The sequence below is a fragment of the Pinus tabuliformis genome, chromosome 4_1, assembly GCF_031772625.1.
Source record: "Pinus tabuliformis cultivar Carrire ecotype Pingquan chromosome 4_1, CPIR1, whole genome shotgun sequence".
Lineage (NCBI taxonomy): Eukaryota > Viridiplantae > Streptophyta > Pinopsida > Pinales > Pinaceae > Pinus > Pinus tabuliformis.
The window spans coordinates 718,837,813-718,864,374 of NC_142303.1; the positions used below are offsets into that span (position 1 = coordinate 718,837,813).

The 26,562-nt window shown below is 34.5% G+C and overlaps 1 protein-coding gene across 1 annotated transcript; it reads right to left on the reverse strand.

The window, feature by feature from the left end:
* Nucleotides 1-1,699: 1,699 nt before the first annotated feature.
* LOC149178147 (uncharacterized) lies at nucleotides 1,700-2,914 on the reverse strand. Its single transcript, XM_089422005.1, has 2 exons — nucleotides 2,363-2,914; nucleotides 1,700-2,119 (listed from the first exon to the last, which is right to left on the reverse strand). Exons 1-2 carry the CDS (start codon nucleotides 2,912-2,914, stop codon nucleotides 1,700-1,702), a joined length of 972 nt encoding a protein of 323 aa, XP_089278131.1.
* Nucleotides 2,915-26,562: the final 23,648 nt, after the last annotated feature.

The window sequence follows — 26,562 nt, forward strand, 5'->3', positions numbered from 1 at the left end:
GGGGAAGATGCCGAAGAAAAATTGGATGTCGAAACAGCTCAAGCGATGTCGTATACGAGCCGCAGCTCAAACCAAACTAAAACATTAAGTTCACTAGTTTACATTACAAATTTTTGTAATCCGCTTCTAGTTCAATCTACATTTGTAATCCACTTCTGGTTCAATCTACATGTATGAACGCATTGTGCCTAATTTTATATTATTTCTTCCTCTGGTATAAAATAGTTATTAGATTTATTATTAAATTTAATAAAATATTATAAAACTCATTATTATTGTAATTATAAAATTCATTATTTATCATAATTTTATATTATTTTTTGTTTGAGTAATTAGATAATTATAAAACTTATAAAAAACTTATAATAATTGTTATAACAAAAATTATTAAATAATTATACAAGTTATTTTTAATGGACTTCTAATCTTGTTCTTATTTATAAAAAGTTTTAAAATAATTATACATCTTAAATTTATTTATTTATTTTCCCATAGAAAAAGTCCTAATTTGCATTAAGAAGTGAAAATAACATTTTGTATATGCATACGCATTACTTTGATGAGGCAGTACTTGACCAAAAAGAGAAACTGTGCAGTCCTCCTCGCAGGGAGTGAGTGAAGATAACAAAAAATAATTAACTGTTCGTCTCTTCACAGAGAGGGCATTTTAAGTTCTGATAACTATTTACAAATAAATCAAAATGATAATCATAAAAAATAAAGAGATATGTCCGCTTCTAGTGTTGCTTCAGAGAGCTTCAGGGTCTATAAAGGGCCTGTGATAGTGTTGATAAATGACCCCATCTAGTTCCTCGCAAATCAGGCAAATGTCGTCATCCCTGAGCGCAACTTCTTTGGATAAGAGATTAGCAACAATGTTCTGCTCCCTCTAAATATGATGACAAATGAAAGAGTCAAATAAGGAGACAAGTCTATGAATCTCATCCAGAATATGCGTCAATGTGTATGCATTGCATGTATGTTTTTTGTTGATCCAGTTTATGACCAATTTTGAGTCCCCATATAGTTGCAAATTTGTGCATTGTTTGTATAAAACATAATGGATGAGGTTTTTTGCAGTAACAAGCTCAACATAATTGTTGGTTCCCCTGCCAAGTCCCATTTGAATTTTGTAGGAGTGTGTTTCTGTTAAGTGCATAACTGCTTCGCCTCCACAGCCCGAGGCCTGAGCTGAACCATCAAAGTAGGCCCAAGGAATGTAAGTGTTAATGACCTCCGTCTCAATATTCCTGTGTTGGTTATGTGAGGACTCTTCAAGTATCATTTGGTATTCTGCTAGCACTTTGTTAAGGATGGAAGGCCAGTGGGGTGGATTTTGCTGGAATATGATTTGATTCCTTGCTATCCATAATTGCCAGCAAATTAGCAAAGGTAAATTTCTTTCCTTCCCAATGGAATCTTTCCACCAGTTGTTCCAAGCCTCCTTTAAGGCGGTTCCATGCCATTTGCTCCAAATAGAGAGCGATGCAAGGGTACCATTCCATAGCTCTTGCGAGGTTGGACAGACTAGAAAGAGATGTTCTGTGTCCTGGATGTTGCTTTTACACATGTGACACCAGAATGGTCTTGCGAAATATCGTTTCATGAGGTTTGCCCCTGTCGGGACCTTGTCTTTCAGGATGGACCACAGTAGCAACTTTGTTCTAGGGGCTACTTTGAGTTTCCATATGAGATTCCACTAAGTCTCGGAGGCTGGCGTTTTGAGGGGTTCCATAAGGACTAGATATCCAGTCTTGGGGGCATAGAGACCGTGTTTTGCGAAGGCCCATATGAGTTCATCATCCCCTTCAGTTATCCTTATATGGGCCTCCGTTATAGCTGAAATGTAGTGTCTCCATTCTTGTTGCCAGCACTGGGGGATGTTTAGGGCTGCTCCCGTTCTCCATGCCTGCTGAGCCAGAGAGGATCTCTCATTGTCTGTAATGTGACTGATGTAAGTTATCCCCTGTTCTGCTAAAAAGAGTCTCAGCTCATCTGGGAGTCTGTGTGCATTGCCACAGCCTACCCAGGGGTCTTCCCCTATGCGCACTAGGGATCTCGATCGAATTCTCCAGGTCAGACCGCTTCTTATAAGATCCAAGGCTTTAGTCACTACTTTCTGGATGATAGATATATTCCCATTAGTTGGATAACCATGTCGAATCTAGTCTAGAGGATTTGAAGGGCTGATATATTTTGAGGTGACAACCTTTGTCCAAAGATTGCAGTTATTTAGAAGTTGCCACCCCAATTTTGCTGCTAGTGCCTTAGAAAAAGTGTCCAATCTCTTAATCCCCCAAACCCCCCAACGTTTGGGTAGAGCCAGGGTCTCCCATCTAGTCCAAGCAAAGATTCTTCCTACCTGATTCCCCTTCCATAGAAAACAACAACATATTTTCTGTAATCTGTCCAGGATGCCCCTGGGAATCCAAGCAAAAGTCATCCAGTATACAGGCGTTGCTTCTAGAACAGATTTAATCAATATCAACCTGCCTGCTCTGGAGAGGTACTTGTGGTACCAAATGTTCAAGCGCTTTTCCACCTTAGTGATGAGCCAGATCCAATCTGCAATTCTATAGCCAAAGGGTTTCAGACAGTATCCCAGATATCTCAACCCTTCTTCTATAGGGTAGGTAACAAGGGGAAATCTCCTAAGAGCGAACTGTAATTCATTTTGGGCACAGTCGGATGTAGTTAAGGTGGATTTGGATTCATTCATTACCATTCCCGTGGCCTTCTGGAAAGTGCCCATGGCTTGGTGAAGAGCGGTGAGGTCTCCTAGGCTACCATTGAGAAAGATGAGGACATCATCCACAAAGAACAAATGAGTCAATATAGCTAATTCAGTGATTTTGATGCCTCTAATTCTCCCCTGTCTATGTTCTTCTTTTATAATTCTGCTTAGGCCCTCCATGATTAGAAGAAACAATAAAGGGGACAAGGGGCACCCTTGTCTAAGTCCTCTTTCAGCATGAAAGAAAGGGGAGGCCGATCCATTTATTAGAAAACTATAGGGGACATTAGTTATGCAGCTCATAATCCACTTAATGAAGGTATAAGGAAATCCTATTTGAGTTAATAGGATTCAGAGGTAAAGCCGGTTGACCCTATCGAAAGCTTTGGATAGGTCTATCTTCAGTATCATTCCCTTTATTTTCCGAAGCTGGACTGAATGGAGAAGTTCTTGGGCAGTTCCAATCGCCTCATGAATCTGTCTATTGTGCAGAAAGGCAAATTGTTCTTAGGAGATATGAAGGGACAAGATTGGCTTTATGCGATTGGCTATGATCTTGGCTATAATTTTGTAGATGCAATTGCATAGGGATATGGGTCTAAATTCATCAAAGGAGGAGGACTTATTAGTTTTGGGGATGAGCAATAAAAGTGGACTTTAGACTTCCCGAAATTCTCCCATTCCTTCTGCTTTCCTCAATGATTTGCAGGAGGTCCATTCCTAACACCTCAAAAAAAGCAATGTAGAACTCTATAGACCAGCCATCCAACCCCGGGCTCTTTTCTTTCTTTAGCATTTTTAAGGTGTCTTCCAACTCTCCCAGAGTAACTTCTCTCAATAGTTCCTGTTCCATCTCCTGCTCCACAAATCTTGGAAAGGGCTGAATAGTCTGCATCACTTCTGTGAGAGTAGCATATGGAGGAGCCTTGTAGATATTTTGGAAATGGGAGCATGCTAGGGCAGGCAACTCTCTAAAGGATTGGACAGATCACCACTTTGTGTCCTTGAGCTCCCAGATAGTATTGATGGCCTTCCTACCATTTGCATGTTTGTGGAAAAATTTGGTATTATCATCCCCTTCCTTTAGCCAGATAGCCCAGCTTCGGAGCCGCCAACTTGCTTCTCTGTTCCTTAAGATTTGGGTTCTCTTTTGCAGAGAATCAGAGTATATGTCTCTTTGCTCTTGAGTCATCATGATACCACCTGAGCCTTCCTCCAAAGTAAAAATGACCTCCTCTACCTCCTTGAGAGTCAACTCTTTTGCTTCCTTTTTCTTCAAAGCCCATGCCTTGGATAGGATTTTCAACGCCATCATATTGTGAAGGAAACCCTGAGTTGGGTTCCCATATGAGCCTGAGGGATTTTCCCTCCAAAAATCCATCATTAGTTTAATGTATTCCATATCTTGCAACCATGTGGAATTGAATTTAAATGGGGCCTTTGGTTTATCTATAGCATCCTGCAGCTCTAGGTATATGGGGTTGTGATCTGATAGGCCGCCCGTACTCACCCATTTTCTGATACTAGGACCTTCATTAACTAGGAATTATTTTGCAAGGAAACGATCAAGCCGTTTGGCTAGGCTTGCTTCCCCAATTCTATTGTTCCTCTAGGTGGGTTGCCATTTAGCAGTGGGGATGTCTATAAAGTTATGGGAGTATAGGAGATTTTCAAAAAAACCCGACAGAGCATCCACCTGAGCATGATTACCCCAAGATTCCGTGTAACCCATGGAGAAGTTGAGGTCTCCCCCTAAGATAATGTTATCTTGTTGCAGGAGGGGTGAGTTAAACAAGGATCTCGAAAATCCAGCTTTGTCTTGGCATGGCCTATATACATTGAGAATCCTGAATTCAGATTCAAGGGAGGGGGAGTAGATATCAGCACCCGAAAAACCCCACCCTCCCCAAACCCTCAAAGTCTTAATAGTTTTGTTACAGATGCCCAGGGCTAATCCCCCTAATCTGCCTGTGGCATCAAGAGAGTGGAATATCCAACCTGGGAGCCAGGTTTCAAGTAAGAGAGAGATAGTGCATGCAGAACCAAGGGTTTCTTGAAGAAAAATTATGTCTACTGGTTCAAAGACAAATAGACGTTTAAGGGCTAGTTTTTTATCCGGGCTAGCCACCCCATGACAATTAAAGGAGAGCAACTTCATGGAGGGGGGAGGAGAGGGGCTTTTTCTGCTCTAAGGGCCCAGTTTAAGGTCTTCCGTTTTCCAGATGCAATCTCCTCCCCAGCCTGATGTTTAGCTTTTGAGAGATGGGAGGGGTGTCCCCTAGGTTTGGGAGGGGGAGGGGTGGAGACAACTTCAAAACCGATCATGTTGAGGCCTTGTGAACGCATTCGAGAGCTGAGGGGGTATCGGGGCTCCGGATGGGCATGATCGAGGGGAGGGGAAGAGAGGTTCTTAGGGAGGGAGGGATGAGGGAAGGAGAAAGCAGGAGGGGGAGGTGCAATAGTGTAGTGCTGAACCATAGGGGGCGGATGGAAGAGTAGGGGGGGGGGGAGTTTAAGGGAGCACCCGGAGAGTCCTTAGAACAGTCCTGCCATGACAGGGAAGGCAATACAGGAGAAACGATACAAGTATAAGCAGATGAGAAAAGAGAAGATGACATACCCATGGTGTGAGCGTCCCCTATAGCTGCCCGAGCTCTTGTCAGAGGTGGGGAGGGTGGCCGAAGAGGAGCTTTCCCACGCTTCTTCTTTGAGTCTTTCTCGTGTGCCTTATCTGCATCAATCAGATCTTGATGAGATAGATCTTCCCCTTCTATTGCAGATTGAGGTTTGTTCCGTGGGTACGGGCTTCCTGAACATTATCCATAGGTTGATGTCCTTTCTTGATGACCAGAGGGAAATCTTTGTACACGTGACTGACTTTGTGGCATCTGTATGGTATGCCCTCGTAATCCAGGGGCTGCTTCCGGGTGAAAGACCTCCACTGTATGGTGATGAATTCCTACAACCCTCCCCTTGTATCCATATGCACCAGAATTATGGCAAAGGCCATCTTGTCAGTGGATAGGTATGATTTGTCTGATTCCATGTATGTGCCGATGGAGTTCCCAATTCGCTTGAAAATGTCTTCAGACCATAAGTGTAATGGGAGCCCTAGTAATCTTACCTAGATCGGGCCAACTCCAAGCTGCTTTTTGTCCAGGTTGAAAAGAGGGGACCAATGTTTCAGAAAGACCAGGGCATGCTTGAAGTGCCAGTAGGACGAGAGGACCCAATTCGTAAGGTCTGGCCTGGAGAAGCGGAGTGCAAAACACCCCTTCACAAACATCTGAACCGTGGGCAGGTCGGCCAAGTGGTTGCCCCAAACTTCTGAGACCCAAGTTTTCAGGTAGGCCATTGTGTAGCTTCGACCCCTTATTTTGCCCACTAGACCCTGTCTGCGAAATCCATAGTGTCGCTGAGCTGAATTTCCTCCTCAAGCCTGAGGAAGGTGTCCACCTCTTTGGTCTTGAAGCACTTTGTCTTCTTGCTTGTCCTGTCTTCAGCTGATGAGTTTCCTCGACCGTCTGGGATATGCTCCAGGGCTAAGGGGTTCACCGGGGGAGGGGATGAGTTGGCATGGAGGGCTTTCGCTAAAGGGAGAATGGTAGTGAAACTGCCAAAGGGAAGGGAGGTCAAGCACATCGTGATTAGGGGGACTGTAGAGGAAGAAGGAGCGGGGGGAGTGGAGGGGTAAGCAGAATGATGGGGTTGAGGTAAGTGACCAGGGGTGGGGGACGGAGGGTTGGGGTTAAGGCAACCCGTAGCAAACCCTAGGGAAGACGGAGATGGCAGGGGAGTGGAGAGGGATGGCTAAGTTGGAGGGTCGTCCGGCAAAACAACCTGGTGGTCCGATGGTCCTGAGAGCGAGGGGAGGCTAGGGATAGCCTCATTCAACTCATTGATGAAAGAAATTGACCCTAACTTAGCAGGTCTCGGGGTTGTCCAAATAGAACCCTCCGCTAACACTTCTTCTGAGTAATCCACCATTTCGAGGTCCATCGCTGTCAGGGAATGTGAAATGCCAGCTGCCTATGGTAATCACTAGGGGGAGGAGCAACGAGTAGACAAAACTGTTATGGAAGCCAGAGGTCAAGCAGCAAAACCGTGGAGTAGAAAAAGGCGGGCAGGTAAAAAAACACAGTGAAAAAACACATTACGGGTCGCGACATATTGTAATGGCTGCATGTGTTGATGGGGACGTGTACGCATATGGTACAACCAATTGTGTTGTCCTGCTGCAACCACGCTCCAGCTACCCGTTCTCCCCAACCAGCATCGTTGGCGCCTCCATCCTTCTCCAATTTCTAACCCTAGAGGATTCAATTCGTCTTAATTTATTTGTTGTATATGTTGATGTCTTTTTAAAATTAATAATATATTATTGTGTAAATTGATATCTTTTTAAAATTAATAATATATTATTGTGTAAGTTGATATCTTTTTACAATTAATAATATAATTAACATTTAAAATACACAAATATTTTAAATTAAAAGTAAAACATTAAATTTATTATTATTTTTTTTTTTTATTTGACAAAGCTAACAAGTGCCTTTTACACTTAAATGCAATCCTTAATTCAAATACTGCCAAAAGAAGGAAAGTACCAAAAAAAAATTCATGTTTCCTTGTGTGTCGCAAAATCCAACCAAAAAACACAAATCATGTCCCTAAACCAACCCATATTTTCTCGACTTTCCCACCCATAAGTAATAAAATCCTAACGATATGATTTCCCTACGCTCACTTAAAACAAATTATCATGTACACTTAATCTATGCCCAACAACAAAAGGAACAAAGTCGTGGATTTTAAAATATTCGAAATCTCCATTTTTGGTCCAGAGACATTGTTTGTAAACATACTTAGCTGCAAATAAAGTTATTTATTATTTATTTATAAAATTATTAAATAGATATTTTATTAAAATTAATTTAATTTTCACATTATAATTATTTTTCAAAACCTTTAAAACGCATCTTTTTCAAATGTGAATTGAATCAAATTGGGAAATACATTTTTCAAAAATGAATTGAATCATAAGACAAATACAACGATCCGAAAAAACTCATAGAGTTAACAGGAGGCGGGAAACCTTCTCAACACGACGTGATATTCAGATTTCCACAAGAAATTAAATATTCTTTACTGATCAAATTACAAGTAAAAAATAAAATTAATAATTATAATGAATTATAATTTATTTTTTGAGATGTAAATTTCTTTTAGAGTGAAAAGAGATTTAAGAGATATGATCTCTCTCAGAATTTGATAGATCCCAAATTAAAATGGATCTAGGTTGGTTATGTTATGTAAACATTTTGCTTCAATCAAATTACATAAAAATAAAAATAAAATTTATAATTATAATTATTTTCCAGCATATTATGAAAGAAATGTTGTAATGTTATGTTTTCAAACATTTACCCTGAGTCAAATTACAAACACTTTGAGTTTTAACAACCTATGGTAAATGGTAAACTTAGAGTTTTAACAACTCATGGTATTAATGTCGAATATAATGATGTTGGAATGTAATGTTTAACATATTGACTAAGTCAAATTAAAAAAAAATAAAAATTAAATAAAAAGATTAATGTAATGTAATGTAAACATTTTAACTTGTTCAAAGTAAAATAAAATAAAAATAAAAATAACAAGATAAAATAACCTTATAAAAATAAAACAATAATAAAAATAAAAAAGAGTTGTGATATTGATCCACTGTATTAATAAACCATGACATTGACCCACAGTATTCATGTGGAATATTGTTTATTTAAGAGGATAATTAAACTTAGGATCTACCAAGAATAAAAGGATCAAATCTCTTGAAATGCAAATTTTTAAAATAAATCTAAAAATAATTTGATTACATAATTCAATGGCTTACACCGTAAATTATTCTAAGAAAAAATCTTTGACAAAACCGTCCTAAAGTTTCAAAAAACGGGGTGATCTCTATTGCTATTTTGCATCCATAAATGATTTTCTAGAATACTAGAATAAGCTATTCAATTTTATGCAAAGATACCCAGCCATGGCTTACAATAATTTCCACTGCGTGCTGATCTGGGTTTTAATTTATAAAGGTATGTGCGTGGTCACTATTTTATTTACCTCCATATAAACATGCATGATCAATTTTTCTGAAACATCGTGAGACCGGATTTTCATTTCTTCAACAAGTTTGCAACCACCAACGTATTCTGCATTAGGTTTTCTTCACCGCTTGATTATCAATTCTTCAGCAAGTTTGCAACCACCAAATTATTTTGCATTAGGTTTTCTTCATCCGTTTCAAAGGCCACAATGTTGAGGCTATCTTGATCATATGGATGTACCAGAAATAGAACATGTGTGTAATATCTAGGCCATCACTTTGTTTGCTTTCAATAATACAAGTTGAAATTTTGTAAGGTTGAAAGCTTATTACAATATGGGTACTGGGCTTAATTTCTGAATAGATTTTCTAAATCAACCCAAATTTTGAATTGCTTGTATTCATTATCTATGCAAGAGATACCAGAAAAAGATAGCTTTTAAACTTAATGTGAGTTGTTAGGGAAAAATAATGATTTTTAAGGTTAATTTGTATTGATTTTGTTAAACAATTTTTATTGAAAATTTATTCAGATTAATTCTTCAGTTTTATTAGATTTTTTAAAACAAAATCCTAAATAATATTTAATAATAATTATATTGTTAGATTTAATACTTTTGTGATCCATAATATAGAAGAAAGTCTTTCGGATTAATAACATTATAGATTTGAAGATTTTTAATACTTATAATAAATATTCTGTAGAAATTATAACATTTTTCATTTTTAGTTAATTTACTTATTATACTATTTCTTTATAATATGTTAATTCTCTTGAACTTTTCAATTTTATTATTATTTAAATTATGTTTTTATAAAAAATTTTAATTTAAAAATATATATTTTAATTTTAATTTTACATTATTTCAAAGTTGTTTTAGCTTATCAATATTATATATCATGAAATATTTTCATATTAAAATAAATGTTATCGTGTTTCATAAGTATTATTTATATTGGTTTAGATTGATCTTGATTTGAGATTTATCAATTTCTAGAGATATAATTTTTTTTTTTCAAGTTAGATCGAAGCCTAATATTATTTTTTTATTTAATTTATTTTTTTATCTATTAATTAACTCGTTGAAGAGTTGACGTATTCAATCTTAAAAATTAAAATTTTAAGGTTTAAACATAAGGACCTCCTTGTATTATAAATCAATATTTTTCCTTATGATACCATTGTATTTCAATCATAGGTAATCTTCGAACATTTAGTTATTAAATTAGAGAAAGAATGGTAAGAAAACCTAGGAGACTGTGAGCTCTACTATCGACTTCGCTAACTGGTTCAATGGCCCTTGAGGAGGGGGAGGCTCCCCCTCCATCCCTCCCTAACAACTCTATCGATGCTGCCTTCCAATCCCTAGTGGCATCCCTCCCCAAGTGTGAGCGACCGACTGCTGTTGCGTCCAAATTTGTTTAAGAGAAATGAAGAGATAAAGAATGTTTTCTTGTTGGATGGTGCGCACTGCACTTTCCTAGCCTATGTTGAGCGAGCCCTAATAGGAAAATTTATTGGTATGTGGCCTTCTCCAAGGTCAATGGAAAAATGGCTAGGAAAAACATGGAAGCCAATGATGAAGGGAGAGATTTCTCTCTCAGCTGTCAGAATTGGGTTCATTTTATTTTGAAATGAAAAAGGACAAAGATGTAGTGTTCTGAAATGGGCTACATTTCTTCAGCTCTAGAGGAATGTATTTGAATAAATGGAATCTAGAATTCAATCCAGACAAGGACATCCCCACTACCATTCCAGTGTGGGTCAAACTTTCATGGCTCCCAATATCATGTTGGAGCGATGATTGTTTGAGAGCTATGGTAATAGGGTTGGGAAATACTTGGAAAAATTTGAACCCAAAGGCTCCCAATTTGCCTATGCCAAAATATGTGTAGAAGTAGATTTGGAAAAAGGACCACCGTCGGAAATCAATCTAAATTTGGGAGAATGGAAGAATAGACAAATTATGGACTATGAACAAATACCTTGCAAATGCAGACATTGCCATGACTACAACCACTTTGTTAGAGACTGCACCAAAGTTGGGAAAGATAAAAGTATGGAGGCTCCCGAGTTTTGTCTGGGAAACCAAGTTAAAAAATGTTAAAAAAGAATTGAGGAAGTGATTGAAATAGAATTATCAACCTCCGGGAAAAAAGAAGAAACAAAGTTCAAGAACTAGACGAGCAATATAAGATGATAGAAGAAGCACAAATAGAAGAAAAACACATCCAAAAGGAAAAGGACCTGTCCAAACAGATTTATAATTTAAGTCGGAAAGAGGAAAATATGGGGAAGTTAAAATATCGTAGTCTTTGGTTAAAAGCGGGGGACTCCAACACATCCTTCTTTCATAAACAAGCTATGTCTCCGGAGAGTTGAAATAGAATAAGAGAGAGATAAAGATTGAAGGGAGGAAGAAGGTCAACACCTTTGCAGAAATAAAAAACGAGGACTTTAACTTTTTCAAAGCTCTTCTCAATAAATATCATATCCCTCTTGATAGTGCTAATGGTTTTTTTGCAGGAAATGCCACAGGTAATCTCCCCATCTATCAATCAGTCTCTTTTAGGCAAAAAAATGGAAGAAGAAACTCAAAAAGCGGTTTGGTCCTTGGAGCTTGAGAAAACACCAAGTCGAGATGGCTTCTCCATCTTCTTTTATCGATTATATTGCAACATTATCAAAAAATTTCTTATTAGAATGTTGAACCATAACAGAGTAAAAAAGAAGATGCGAGGAAGCACTAAATCATCCTTCCTTGCCTTAATTCCAAAGGAAGCCAATCCCTCATCCTTCTTTAGATTTCACCCTATCTCGTTGTGTAATTATTCCTATAAAATCTTGACAAAAATTATAGCCAACAAGATTAAGCCTCTGCTTCCTTCCTTCATCTCTAAGAAAGGCGGGTTTATGCTGCATCAGAATATACTCGATAATATCATTTTGGTTTAGGAGGAAATCCACTCTAGTAAAGAAGCAAGAGAAGCTAGAATGGTTATCAAACTGGACATGGAAAATGTGTTTGATCGGGTAAATCATTCCTTTCTATTTCTTATCATGGAAGAATTAGGTTTCAGCAATCAATTCATTTTATGGATTAACACGTGTATTGGTTCTCCTTCGATTTCTCCTTTGATAAATGGACGACCAACCACTTTCTTTGCTACCTCTAAAGGCCTACGGAAAGGATGCCCTCTGTTGCTTCTTTTATATATAATAATGACTAAAGTGCCGAGTCACAACCTTGAGTCTGAGAGGCTGATTGGATCTCTCCCTCGCCTAAGCATTGTAAGGAATGTTCATGAAATAAATCACTCTCAGTTTGTTGATGACACCCTCTTGCTTGGAGGTGCATCCTTAGTGATTTCCTTAAGATTAAAAAAGATTATGGATTGGTATATCCTTTTATCTGGGGGATTGATAAATAAATTTAAATGTCAATTGGTTGGCTAGAATTTCCCAGAGGCATATTTTTTGGAAATCGCTCACTTGCTAGGGTTTCTAGTGGATGTTAATCGGATTTCCTTTTCTTATCCTGGAATCCCCATATCATTTAAGCAGGATTATGGCTCAACCTAGCGAGGAGAGTTATTCTCATCAAATATGTTCTCTCCTCTCTTATGGTGTACCTAGGAGTTGACCTATTAGCTCCTAAGAATATAAATCAACAAATAATCAGGCTAATTTAGAAGTTCTTATGGCAAGGGGGCAAAAGTAACGACTACAAATTCCACCTTTTCAATTGGAATTTAGTAAGACAACCAAAGAGCTTAGGTGGATTAGCAATCAAGAACCCTAAACTTAGGAATCTGGATCTTGGGGAAAAATTGGTCTGGAGACTCCTCTTGGACTCCAGTGAGTGGTAGAAAAATGTTTTCACAAGAAAGTATTTTCACAAAAATCGTCTTATTAGACTGGAATGAGAGTTATGGGATCGTTAAGGCTCAAATTTGGAGATTGTGTAAAGCTTCATCATCATTTATGTTGGAACATATGGGTTGCCAGTTAGGCAATGGGAAGATATTCACCTATGGAAAGATCTCTCTACCCTATCTGACCTCGTCTCCAGTCCTTGGTTTGTTGATTTCTCTGAGTGGATAGAGGAGCATGGTTACAACTGTCTTGGGGACATCTCCCACTGGGACAATCAAGGTCTATCATGTGGGTGGTTGGATTTGGACATGCCTATCCATTTCTTGAATTATTGGCATTCCATGATCAATAGAATAAAGGGGTTTGTGCTTATCATTATAAGAAAATTGGACAATCAGGTATGGATGGGAGGTAAGAGTAAAATTTATACAATCAAGCATGGTTATGCTCTTCTCATTAGGAACCCTTCCTGCCCCCCTCCCTCTAATATCTGGGGGAATGTTTGGAACAGGGATGGGCTTCCTAAGGTCAATATATTTTGCTGGGAAATGGTGCACGAGAAGATCCTCACTGCTAAAAAATCAAGGATAAGGAATATACATGGTCCCTCCCATTGTGTTCTCTGTTGTAAAGTGGAGGAAATTATTAAGCATTTTTTTTGTCAATGTCCTTTCTTTATGGAAACCTGGAAATTCACTTTAGCGCCCTTGGTTCACTCTCCCTGCATTGATGAGGATTGGAACTAGGTGTTTATACGTTGGAAGAAAAAAATTCCCCTGCTCCAATAATTCCCTCTTAATGCGTTGCTAGATTGTGATTCCCAAATATCTTGGCTGGTCGATTTGGCTTAGTCAAAACCAAGTGATATTTCAAGATACGTGTTGTGTTCCATAATCTGCTTCAATCAAAGGAATGATGCTTCTTTTTGAGGTGATTTATTCTAGGGGGTTTGATGATTCAGACTTGAACATATTGAATACTAATGAAAAATAGTGGCTCAGGATTTCTAGTTCCAACTCCCAAGCTCTCAGTTCAAAATCTCATGTCATTCCTCCTTTCTGTATTAGGTTGATTGGGGAGGCCTTTGATGAATGGAAAAGAAATATTGGTCAGGTCCAACTCTATTTTGATGGAGCTTAGAAAGGTAACCTTGGGCAGGCTGGAGTGGGAGGCGTGCATTTAAATCTCGAAAAAAGACTGAATTAAATTTTGCATGGTGACTTGGCAAAGCCACGAACAATCAAGTTGAAGCGCGCTCTCTCTAATAAGGCTTGAAAATCAGCATCTCTAAGGGCATCAAGAATTTGATCGTCGTTGGTGATTCAATGGTGGTCATCCAAAAATATTTGAGTCTTACCAAGCATGAGAACCTCATTGAGTCCAAAACCTCTCCAATTCTTAAAAGGATAATGTATCTCCTTAAAAAAATTCAAAAATTCAAAAAATTCCATGTTAAAAGAGCCAACTATCAATTGGCGGATGCTCAAGCCAAAATTGGAGCGGAGTTAGAGAAAGGATCCATAAGAATTAACAACATAAGTGATATATGTCATATACCATAAAGTTGTTTTATAACACAATCCCTTTGGAGTACAACTGAAGTATGAGACCTCATAAGAATATGCAGGCAATTAAAATGGACAACATTTTGAGGTTTCGTTGGAGAGAATCGGGAGAGGGGAAGGGAGGTTGGAAGTTAATGCACAAGTGGGAACACGGTAGAAAGGTGGCCATGAACTATGACAAGTGGGAATTATGGCCTTGGTTTTCTCTTGGTTAATAAATATGACTTCAATTGAGCATAGGCATGGTACCATCGCATTTCGAACCAAACATGATTTGATGGTGATGGAGAGGGAGGAAAGTGGCTTCGCAATGCCACAAAGACGATATTGGTTGAAAAGAATGGAAGGAATGTCGGGAAGGACCACACGCTTATTTATAGTTGCTAGTTGAGGCAAATTAACCATCATATTTCTCTAGTGCATGGGAGAATAGATAAGAAAATGGCCTCAGCAAGAAACAAAAGTGGCAACAATGCGGTGGAGTCTTGGCGTAGTGGGAGTATAGGGGATATAGTTGATAGTTCATGTAAGAAAGTTGTCAAGGAAATTGTGAAGGAAATTAATGAAAATATTGCTATCGTGTATGCTCAACTGTCTGGTCCCAGAAAGGATATGGAATTGCTACAAAGATCCATGGAATTCATGACTATAGGTGTTATGAACCTAAGTCATAAGGTGGAGGTTATTGAACTGTAGGTGGAGACAACCACTGTGGGTGCGCTGAAAGAATTTTTCGGTTTCGGTGATGGCTCTTCTCCTCCAGTAGAGGGTTCAGCTAGCGCTGCAATCTGTGGCTTGGATCTTGGGGAATGCGGAAATGAGGAACCAGGCATGCCTCCTAAAGAGGCTCTAGAAGAATTTGGCCCTAGAAGTTGCAGGTAGCAACTGCTTTTTTCTTTTTTAATCTATGTTTTGTGGAATAGTAGTGTACTGTGGAATTTTTTGGAAGATCTACAGTATAAAATATGTAAGGAGTATATATGTGAATAACATAGGTAGAAATAGGGTCTCTCTGCTTGTTAATTTGCTGAACAATTCTGAAAGAAAGCTCTCCATGATTGTAAGGGACCTGACCCATTTCCAGCTTTATTAATGAAAATTGCAACACATTCTATTGAAAAGAAGAAGAAGTAACACCCATAGAAATTCAATGTGAACCTATTTCGCTTGGATACAGTGACGATCAATAAATTTACCAAAACCTTCCATAAACTCCAATCAACATTGATGATATGTTTGATTTATATTTTCTTGCACCATACTCAATTAATTATTTATATCTTGTCTATTAAGAATTTATATTATTTACTTAATAAATCTGCAAAATTAGGTTATGATTGAACTCCACACTAGTGATAGTGCTTTGCAGTGGTATGTATAATCAAAACTTAACTTAGTATCCGTTAAATAATTTGGGAGTAAAAGTATTAATCCATGTGTAAGGCTTAAAAAAAACAATGGAGGGAATATTATTTTTACCGAAAATTGTTTAGTGGATTATTGGTGTAAAATTAAAAAAAAAATTGATTACACATGCCATTGCAGATACTCATCACCATCAGTAGAGTCGAGATTCATCCTAGCCTAATTATGTGGATTTTTTGAAGGAAAATAATATTGCACTTCAGGAGATGTTACTTCATCACCTAATTTGATTGGCTATTTGCCATAATATTCCTAAAATATAGTTAATTCTACAAAAGGGTTGAAATCTTCGATTCTACCCATTTCTACTGTTTATTTCATTCATTCATTCTCAATTCTACTTAATAACCAAATGTTAGAAGATCATTCATCATGAACACAATGAAATGAGAGAGAAATCTCTGTTGTATAATAAAACACATGTAAGGAGAACTATAAAGAGATAGAGAGATCTACGCGATAATAGTATGAAAACACGGATTTAAAATACAAAGACGTTTTGTTTTTAAATCCTAAAATGTTATAGAGGTTTACTTTCTATTAAATGAATAATTTTAAAAAATATTAAATTTGGACTTGAAAATATTTAATAATAATTAATTTTAGGGGAACCTTTATTTTCAATACTTATCAATAACTTTACTAACTTAAAAGACAAAAAGTGTTTAGAGGTGAAGATTTTCTATAATATATATAACAAATTTGATTATTTGCAAAAACCTATATCCAACTTTACACATGAGATCCATGAGGTAATGGGCAATCATCTGTGAATATCCAAACACAACTAATCTTCATTCTTTGTTTCTTTGGGTAATGGTTTACTCCATTTCAATTTTTCCACTTAGATTGAGATTGCCCTTGCATTTATAACTCATAATTAATGACTAAATGAAAATATTCAAATTAATTGATATATGAAATATAGAATAAGTTTATAATAAATAAATTAAAAAAATTAAGGACAATGAATAAGCCCAATCAATTAAAAAAACTATATATATATACAAGAAAATAAAATATTACAAAACATGTCGAAAGAGTTAGCAAGTTGTAGAGACAAATATTGTGTGTTTGGATGTGGCGAAATCTCTAGAAATATATTCTATTTATTGAAAATTGTGAAAAAATCTTTATAAACTAGTGAAAAACATATTACAAAACATACTAAATAGTTTAAAATTAAAAAAATTAATAATAATAAAAAAATTAAAAATTAAAAATTAAAATATTAATTAATAAAGTACTTAAACATCAACCAAATAAACCGCAAATAATCTAATCACATTATACAAAGAAGGAAAATCAATGTGCTTCGTTCCCTTGAATGTCACTGGGTAGGAACTTGAAGTAAGGTTAGCGAAGAAATGTGCTGGAATAACAAGCTGAAATGCTTGTTACTGTATCTGTTGATCTCACAATGGTGATCAACTATAAGGAAGATCAATGGATAAATTAAAAAAAAAAGAAAAGAGAGAGGGAATGCAGATCTTTAAAAAGAAAGTTTTAAATATTAGAATTTTTTTTATATGGAGTGAATGAGAATGTTCAAATGGATGGACAGGTAGAGATTTTGAATGAGAAAATCATATTTTAAAATGTAGATGGGTAGGATCGAGGAGCAAATTTTTGGAAAAATAAGAAATACTATATTATGGATTTTTATAAATTTAAAAAACAAAAATTACAACATAATTCAGAAAAATTATTATTATATTTTTTTTTACCCAAATTCAATTACTAAAAATAACATATTAAAATCATATTAAACATAACTTCATTATATTAAAAATTATTATTATATTTTTTTTTACCCAAATTCAATTACTAAAAATAACATATTAAAATCATATTAAACATAACTTCATTATATTAAAAACGTTATTTGTCATTTATAATGTGAACATTACATTTTCAAAATCTCTCTTTACATACATAACATTTAAATATATTCCTTTCACGTGCAAATTTAATATTGAAAATAAAACTTACAATAATAAAATATAAACATAAATAAAAAATTCCAAAAGGATTAATACAAACCAAGATTCCATTTAAACAATAAATTAATGAAAATTTATTTGTTTGTTTTTTTTAAACAACAAATATAATGGTTTAAGTAAACCTAGTTTATTAATGAGAAATTTAACAAAATATTTAAAAATTATAAACTTTAATTATATTTCAATTTTCTATTTAAATTATTTATTTTATTTTTAAAATTTCCAAATTTCCAATTTTTTTTAAAGTGTATTCCTTATTTTTTAAATTTATTTGAACAACTCCCACGGCTCAGCGCAGCTCAACTGATGATCACTATGTTACTATGTTAGGAAATAATATATATATCAAGACATTCAAAGTGAAATCCGTAAAGCTAATAAAAAAATTTATTTAAATTATTAATATTTTTATATTAATAATTTATAATAAAATATGTGTTTTAAAAATATATAAAATGGTTAAATTTTTTTATAATTTTTTTAAAGCACATAATTTTATATTATTATTTCCAAAATCCCAAAATTAAAAATTAAAACTATATTTCAAATTTTCTTATCCAATATTTATCTTTCACTTTAAATTTATATTCATAATTACTTTTACAAATTAAATTTATACACTATATAATATATTTAACTATAAAGTTAATTTAATATCTATTTTAACTCAAGCACCTAGGGATTAAACCTATCAAGATGTAAAATTCTTTTTTGAATATGAAATTTGAATAAAAATTTACACCACAAAAGATTTGATGCCTACGATAGATCAAAAGTTTTTATATCTATATATATATATTATTTTATGTAATTTCACATGTGTCAAAATGTTTAAATAATATAACATAACATTAAACAATCAAATAATTCCTTGCTCACAAAACTTATTAAAACACGGACCATTCCAATGACTATTTCAAAGTATAGTTATGTATGATATGTGTTTAAATGACTTCATTATATTAAAAAAGAACCAAATGATTGGTTTTCTCCGGTGCACCTTCCTTATATATAAGGGACCACTAACTAGATTGCAAAGATGTTAATAAAGCTCAAGATTCCCTAAATTTTTAGGCCCCTTAACACCATTCAAAGTTCCCTAAGATTTGTAAAAGACCCGGTGGACACTAAGAATATTAAAGGTGTTTATGTAATCCCTTGTTCACGTGGGACACCCTATGTCGGTGAAATTGGTCACTCAATAAATAAGAGGATTAGGAACATGTGACATATATGAAACATAGAAGGACCCGCTCCTTAGCATTAGCAGGACATGCAAAAAGGAAAAAAACACCACATTTGCATTGGAGAAGCATAGATCATTGCTAGGATTGATCATTTCCATCACCATAAGTTATGGGAGGTTATAGAGATTGAAAGGAGGTCAAACATTCTGAATAGAGATGACAACTAGAAAATTAGTACTTGTTAGATCCCTGCCATTTTCTCTTAATATTTTATTTATTTCATTTTTATTTTATTTTTATTTGTTTCTCTCCTAATTTATTTTTTATTATTTTTATTTTTTATTTTTTATCTTAACTACTAATAAACGATTAATTACTTTATTTTCTTTATTACTGATTTAATATAAATATATATATATATATATATATATATATATATATATATATATATATATATATAAACGATTAATTACTTTATTTTCTTTATTACTGATTTATATATATATATATATATATATAAACTATTTATTATATTTATTATTTATTTTTATGTTTTTAGAATTAATTGTTTTGATTATTTAAGTTTGGCCATTTATCAATATTATTATTATTAATTTTTTTACTAATATTTAAGTTGGACCCAAATATTTGGAATCCAAAGCCTTCACTTCTGCTCCTTTCTGACCTAAGCTTTGGAAGAGGTTTGTGGACGCTACATTTATCCACTGGCCCCATGGTCGTGAAAAGTTAGATGTCTTCCTTGAGCACCTAAACAATTTGTCAAGCTCCATTAAGTTCACAATGGAGGCATAAATCAATGGTAGCCTCCCTTTCCTCGACCTTCTTATCTCCAAGAAGGAACATGGTTCCACCCACACGAAGCAATACCTTAATGCTAGCTTCCATCATCTTTTGACTAAAAAGGCTAGTGTTCTCAAAACATTGGCTACTCGTGCTCTTAGGGTTTTTTATAATGAACACGTGAAAAATGAGAAAACCTATCTTCTTAAAGTCTTTGAGAATAATGGTTATAGTAGATTCCAAAGTCTTAGAGCTTTCTTGAATGCGAGCAAAGGTCCAAAATTTAGGAAAGAATCTAAAGAATTTGTTACCAACATTCAACTTCCTTTTATCCAAGTTACCATTAACAAAATTGCTCGTATTTTAAGGAATCATGAGATATTTTCTACCTTTAGACCCTTGAAGACCATTTAGAGCTCTCTCAGATCTGATAAATACACGTTGGACCTGAAAAACATGAAAGGTGTTTATTTAATCCCTTGTTCATGTGGGACCCTCCACATTGGAGAAATAGAGTGCTCTATAAATCAATGGATTCAAGAGAATGTTGTTGATATCAGACACTGTAGGATGCACTCTTCAACTTTGGTTGAACATGCAGGGAAGAAAAACACTGCATTTGTTTGGGACTCACACTGCATTTGTTTGGAAGAGTCCCAGGTCATCGCAAGATTTAACCATTTCCATCACTGAAAGCTTATTAAGGACATTGAAATCTAAAAAATGTCTAATATGCTAAATAGAGATGATGGGTGCAAAAATAAAAATTGTTGGATCCATCTTTTTTTCCCTAGTTTTATTGGTTCATTTTCTTCTTCCTTTCTTTGTTATGTTCCCTCCCATTTTTTTATATTATTATTATTTTGGTTATACGTTATTAGTTAATATATTATTATCATTACATGTTTATGTATTTTGTGGTTAATGTTTTTTTTTTTTTTTAATTAATTAATTATAATTGATTTTTTTATTTTATTATTATAATAATATCCTCTTTAATAATCTTCTTTAAAAATTATTATAATAAAAAACTATAAAGTGTTTTGAATAATAGCATTTTATTATTATTATTATTTCTCTATGACGTTTTATAATTAAATTTGAGAACTTAACATTTCAATTCATTTTTCATTTTTGATGTAACTAATTTTTTTTTGTTGTTGTTCATATTAAATATTTTATTATTTTTTCTTTAATGTTCTTTTGGCATCTCTAAAGTATATATTTAGAGGATTGGATCATAATATTAAATTTTCATCTCTACAATATATATTTCCAGGGTTGGATCAAGATATTCATTGACTCTTGAGATAACCACACTTAGTGGTTGGAAACCCGTTGACCAAAAAAATGAATGTGATTTAGGATAATAATTCTCTTGAAAAATGAATATGAATCACATTGAAAAATAAATATGGATCACAAAAATTTGCATTCTCAAATAGTTTTCTTTTATTAATTGTTTTGATTATTTAGTCTTTACCTAAATATTACTTTTATGTTATAAGATATTCATTTCATTAAATTTTTTCTTTTGATTAATTATTTTCCTTAATTCAATATTAACAACTATATTCTAACATTTATTTCTTTATATTAAAATATTATTTATTAATAAATAATATTTATTTAGTTAAATCTAGCTGTTATATTATAAAAAATAATTTTCATTTATTTTCATCTATTTAACTTGAAGCAAAGTGTCTTGACAATAAACCATACTATATAGTTCGAAACCTAGGAACAAAACTTGGCTAAAATGATTTTTACCTGTTTTTTTTTACTATTCATGATAATCATGGTTAAAATTTTTAGTAAATACAGGAATCCACACCTATGAAGCAGCATAGGAGTAATTTGGAAGTGAATTAAATGTGCCAGCAATGATGAATACAATTGTTTATAGACTGCAGAGTTGGAATATTATTAACATGCATTGATCGACTTCTAACATCCGATCAGTGATTGTTTGACTCTAAAAATTTATTCAAGCCAAGATACGAAGATTCTTGACCTTACCACTAAGGTTGGAGCCATGCAATTAATATTATTAACATGGATTGATCGACTTCTAACATCCGATCAGTGATTGTTTGACTCTCAAAATTTATTCAAGCCAAGAGATGAAGGTTTTTAGACCTTGCCAGTGAGGCTGGAGCCATGCAATTTCTTCCTTTGATGGTTTTATTACAATTACAATTTTCGTATCGCCCTGGAAAAATTACAAGCATCGTATCCTCCTTACTTTGGCCTTTGACAAATTGATAAGGCATAGATCCATTCGTATTTACATAAAATATGACAAAACAAATACAATAGATAGAAAATAACTTAACAATAGTTATTTGCGGTTAGGGGTTGAAATATATTCTAAAACATCTACAATTCACTATCCCATCTAAATTTAATGGGTATTCCTATAGGTTTAGTTTCACTTCTAATACACATCCTTAAATAAAATTAATAAAGTATACATGATTAAATTTAGTATTTTGAATTTGGTTAAATTGAGAATATACAATTTATGTACATTTTTTAATTCAATTCATTATTATGAAAAACCAGTTTAATTTTATAAGATAAAAATACATGTATCGAAGAAGACACCTATATAATTCTTGCTTTCAAAAACCATTAAAACGAAAATCTAAATCTAAGGCTTGGAAGCCATGCAACCTTCCCCTCTAGAGGTAGAGGGTTTCTCTTCTTCATACCAGAAGGATAGTGAATCAGATGATGACATGCTCTCCTCAGACAGGCCGACTTCAGATCTTCAAATTCCTCGTGAGGAGAGTAAGGAGAATAAAATTTTATTTGTTCGAAAAGAAATAGACAATAATATTGTTTTAGATCTTCAAATTCCTCGTGAGCAGAGTAAGAAGAATAAAATTTTATTTGTTCGAAAAGAAATAGACAATAATATTGTTTTAGATCTTCAAATTCCTCGTGAGCAGAGTAAGGAGAATAAAATTTTATTTGTTTGAAAAGAAATAGACAATAATATTGTTTCGTTGGGAGCTGTAAAGTGAGCCCACAAATTAGCTGCTTAGACTCGGATAAGTACACAATAGCAACTTGTCAATAAATTCTTCAGCGAGCCTTGGTTAGTCCTCACCAAATGGATGGGTGAAAGTAACCAAACATAAAGGGAAGAAAAGTAGATCCCAAAACCTACCCCAAGCTGGGTTATACTTTCGTTTCTGTTACTCCATTTACTTAGATTTATCTCTATAGTTTCATTTTGGTCTTTCTGTGGAAATGACCACCTTTAGGTGGCTATTGTAAACTCCATGTAAACTCTTTTTGATTAATAAAAATTCTTTGCACACATTTACAAAAAAAAATAGGTGAGATGTATTAAATTACTCATTTCTAATGAGTTAAATAGACCACAAAACAACTAGAGCTTTCCTTATGATTTTTCTATGGACAAAGAACACATTGAAATGGAAGTTCAATACCCAAAATTAGAAACCATAAGTTTCCCATCCTGTGAAGAATCTTCCAGTGAGTCAGTAGATGAGGAGAGTCAAGTAGCAGATGAAAATTTTATGTGCTTTCCATTGAGGATGTCTCTACTAATGTCGATGCTCCAAGGTGCAAAGTTAGAGGGATGATAATATTTGATGATAATAACAATTTTATAAGAATTGTATTTTTGAATTTCAAATTAGGTTCAAAATCCATAGTCATTGAACAATGAATTGCTATAAAAAAAAATGTTGTGCAGTGCACTTGAGGGACCATAAAGGGAAACATAGGAAATGATACTAGGGAATAGCATAACATAACATAACCTAACTAGTTTAGTTATAGAGATGATCTTCTAATCACTTTCAATCAAATGATCATGTTTTTTTCCATAAAGTTAACATGGAAACACATATTCTATTTGAAAAGTCAATAACCTCGGAGATTGAGTTATGAGAAGCCTTGTGTACCAATGTCTTATTAGTCCCTTCCCTAAGGCAACAAGGACTATAATAATAGGTGAGGTTGTTGTTATTAGGTCATGGCACAAAAATTAATAAAACTTTTAACATGAAACTTAAAGTTCTAATACAAATGTTTGACTCTCCTTTTTGTCCATGGAATTATATATTGACAATACTTTGTATTAACCATTGAACAATTTGAAAAGTTTAGAGATTTTATTTTGCCTTTTCTTGAGGCAAAGAGGCGCATACAAACCAACTTTTCTTTAAAGAACATAACATCAAGCTATTTTTCCATCATTGAGTAATCTAAACATAAAATGCTATTTCTTTTCATCTTAAAAAACTTTGGGTTACAAAAGACTTTAGGTTTATTACTTGTGAGGTTATTACATATACCCTAATGTCTCATTGTGGTGGCATGTTAGCTATCTTGGCTCTCATGCCTACTAATACAATGCTACTTCCACTAATACAATGCTACTTCCACTAACAATTCAACTCTATTTCTACCCAGCACAACTTTGAACAAGTTGGGAAGGTTGGGACTTGAATCAAAGCCCTTGAGGACCAATAATAACAAGGATCACAAAACTTATCTATCTCCATTGTAATTCGTTGTAAGGAACATTGCAATCCGTTGTAAGGAAGAGAAGACCATTAACACTATATACCCTAAGAAAAACTCTAAATATGGTGGGAAGGTTGGGCCTCGAGACTTTACATGCTTTTGTAAGGAGCAATAATATAACAAGAAGGACAGCTACTTAGAAGAACATAACAGATCCGCACCGTGAAAGAGAAGGTAAAGAGTACTAGCTATTTTTGAAAGTTTTTTTCATTCATTTATATCCGTGATGATCCACCTGCTCCACATGGCTACTAAAAATCAGTGGCAAGGATGAATTTTGAAATTTAGAGACTTCTTTCAGCTCTACATCCCGCTCTTCAAGTAAGAAACCAGTGGCAAGGATGAATTTTGAAATTTAGAGAATTCTTTCAGTTCTACATCCCGCTCTTCAAGTAAGAAAGCAACAAAAACCAGTTGATTTAACTCCCCATTTAGAATTCCTTCATTATTAGCTCATCAATAATTCCCCTATTAACAAGCCTGAAAATCATCACATGTTGAATGTGGTCATAGAAATTCAGTTAAACCTATGGTGAGAGTCCCATACAATCATAACATTCAGATAAAGATAACCATTTCATTGCAGGAACCTACAGCATAAATAATTGAACCTTATTTGTCTGTCCAAAGCTATGAGCCCTAGCCAGCAAATCTGCATGTGGATTCCAGTCATTACACCTTATTTTGAACATGTCCATAAGAAAGAGCACGGGCTCATAATGAAACTTGAAACTTGCTCCCTATGTTTATTCCAGAATGTCGTCTCAAAAAATCAAAATGAAACCATTATATGATATCATGAAATGTGTACTCACAAAAATATACATCAACAAGTATTACCTGTCATATATTATTAACAGTATCTGCGGTGGCCAGGTTTATTCCCTATCCTCTTGCTCGTGTTGAAAGTTCAAAACAGCTTAAATTAGAATTACAACAATCTTGAAGCACAATTACTCCAAAGTTTAAAAATCCTTAAAATAGGTTGTATCTAAATTTCTGAAAATGTCCCTGTTCACAAAACTACTGTACCGTTTAAGAAGCATTTAGAAATGTTTGGCCACATTCAACAATTATGATGAGAAAGTTGCAAGTGTTTTCAGCTTTCAGGACACTGAAATCTACATTTTCCATATAGTGAGACAATTATATTAAAATTTGAAGCTTTGTTGACAAGCGCGGCCACCTTTCTTGTAGTTTGGGATCAACGTTATACATACATTGTGGGTACAAACTTGACAATTGGAGAAAAAGGAGGTGCAGGCACAGAACTGTGACATATTGTCCTCTTCATCAGTTTGTTGTGAAGTCCTGGATAGTTGCCGGCATGCACTGTAAATGATCACCCCACCAGCGGCTATTGTCAGCAATATTCTCTACCTCTCTCAACATCGCTATTTCAGGACTAAAATAAATTATCTAAAAAAATAAAGAACACTTGAAAGAGATTGGAACACCTTGTCAACAGAGTTCAAATTTATGGGAGACACCTATCAAACAATAATATAACTCAATCTTAACTTGGAAGTTTCAAAATATGGAATGATATGATTACTAACTGGAATATTTGCTACGCTCATAGCAGGAAGCCCTTGCTACACTCGGGGCTAGCAGGAAGGATTTTCTCAACTGCCATCAAGGAGCCTTAGAGCTTGCAGGGGTAAGTTGTAACCAATTTGATCAATTTAAGCCTTAGAGTTATTTCCATGAACTGATCCCATGGGTTATGTCCTCGACTGAATAGTACAGGGTTTCTGTAATTACCTGCCTAATCAGATTCCTTCATAAAATGGGCATGCCTGACTATCTTATCTGTTGGAAATAATAACATGGGATGGTTCCCTTGAAAAGGCTGGCTATGAACTATGATAACTCTACTCACTCAATCAACTCTGTCACCGTAGAACACTGCAACTATCGAAATCTACAGAAACATCATTTTAAACATATTGCCTCACCTCACTTGATAACGTGCTTCAAAAGAGGTTTACTGTGAATCCCAGAGGTTTACTGTGAATCAACCACAATGTGCTTCTAGAATGTTGTACAAAATATCTAGACGAGGTGAGATACAAACATTTAGTGTAACGAACAGCACGTGGTTTGCATGCAAGTCCCACTAGGTACGTTTTACGTTTTATTTTTTTACATTACTTCATATATTTAAGTTGGTTTGCATATATTTATTTAAAAATTCCTCTATAATAAAATTAAAATCAGTAAAATCAGTTTACACCCATGGTAACATATTGGGTGTTTATTTTAGGTAATATCCCCTCACCTGAAATTGTTTTCTGCTCA

Bases quoted from the DNA above. Each gene is read 5' to 3' on its own strand.
- LOC149178147 (XM_089422005.1), bottom strand. From the start codon at position 2,914: ATGGAGGGCCTAAGCAGAATTATAAAAGAAGAACATAGACAGGGGAGA. The intron at 2,120-2,362 runs GTAGGAAGAATC...TCTATCATCCAG, and splicing joins TTCTATGGAAGGGGAATCAG to AAAGTAGTGACTAAAGCCTT.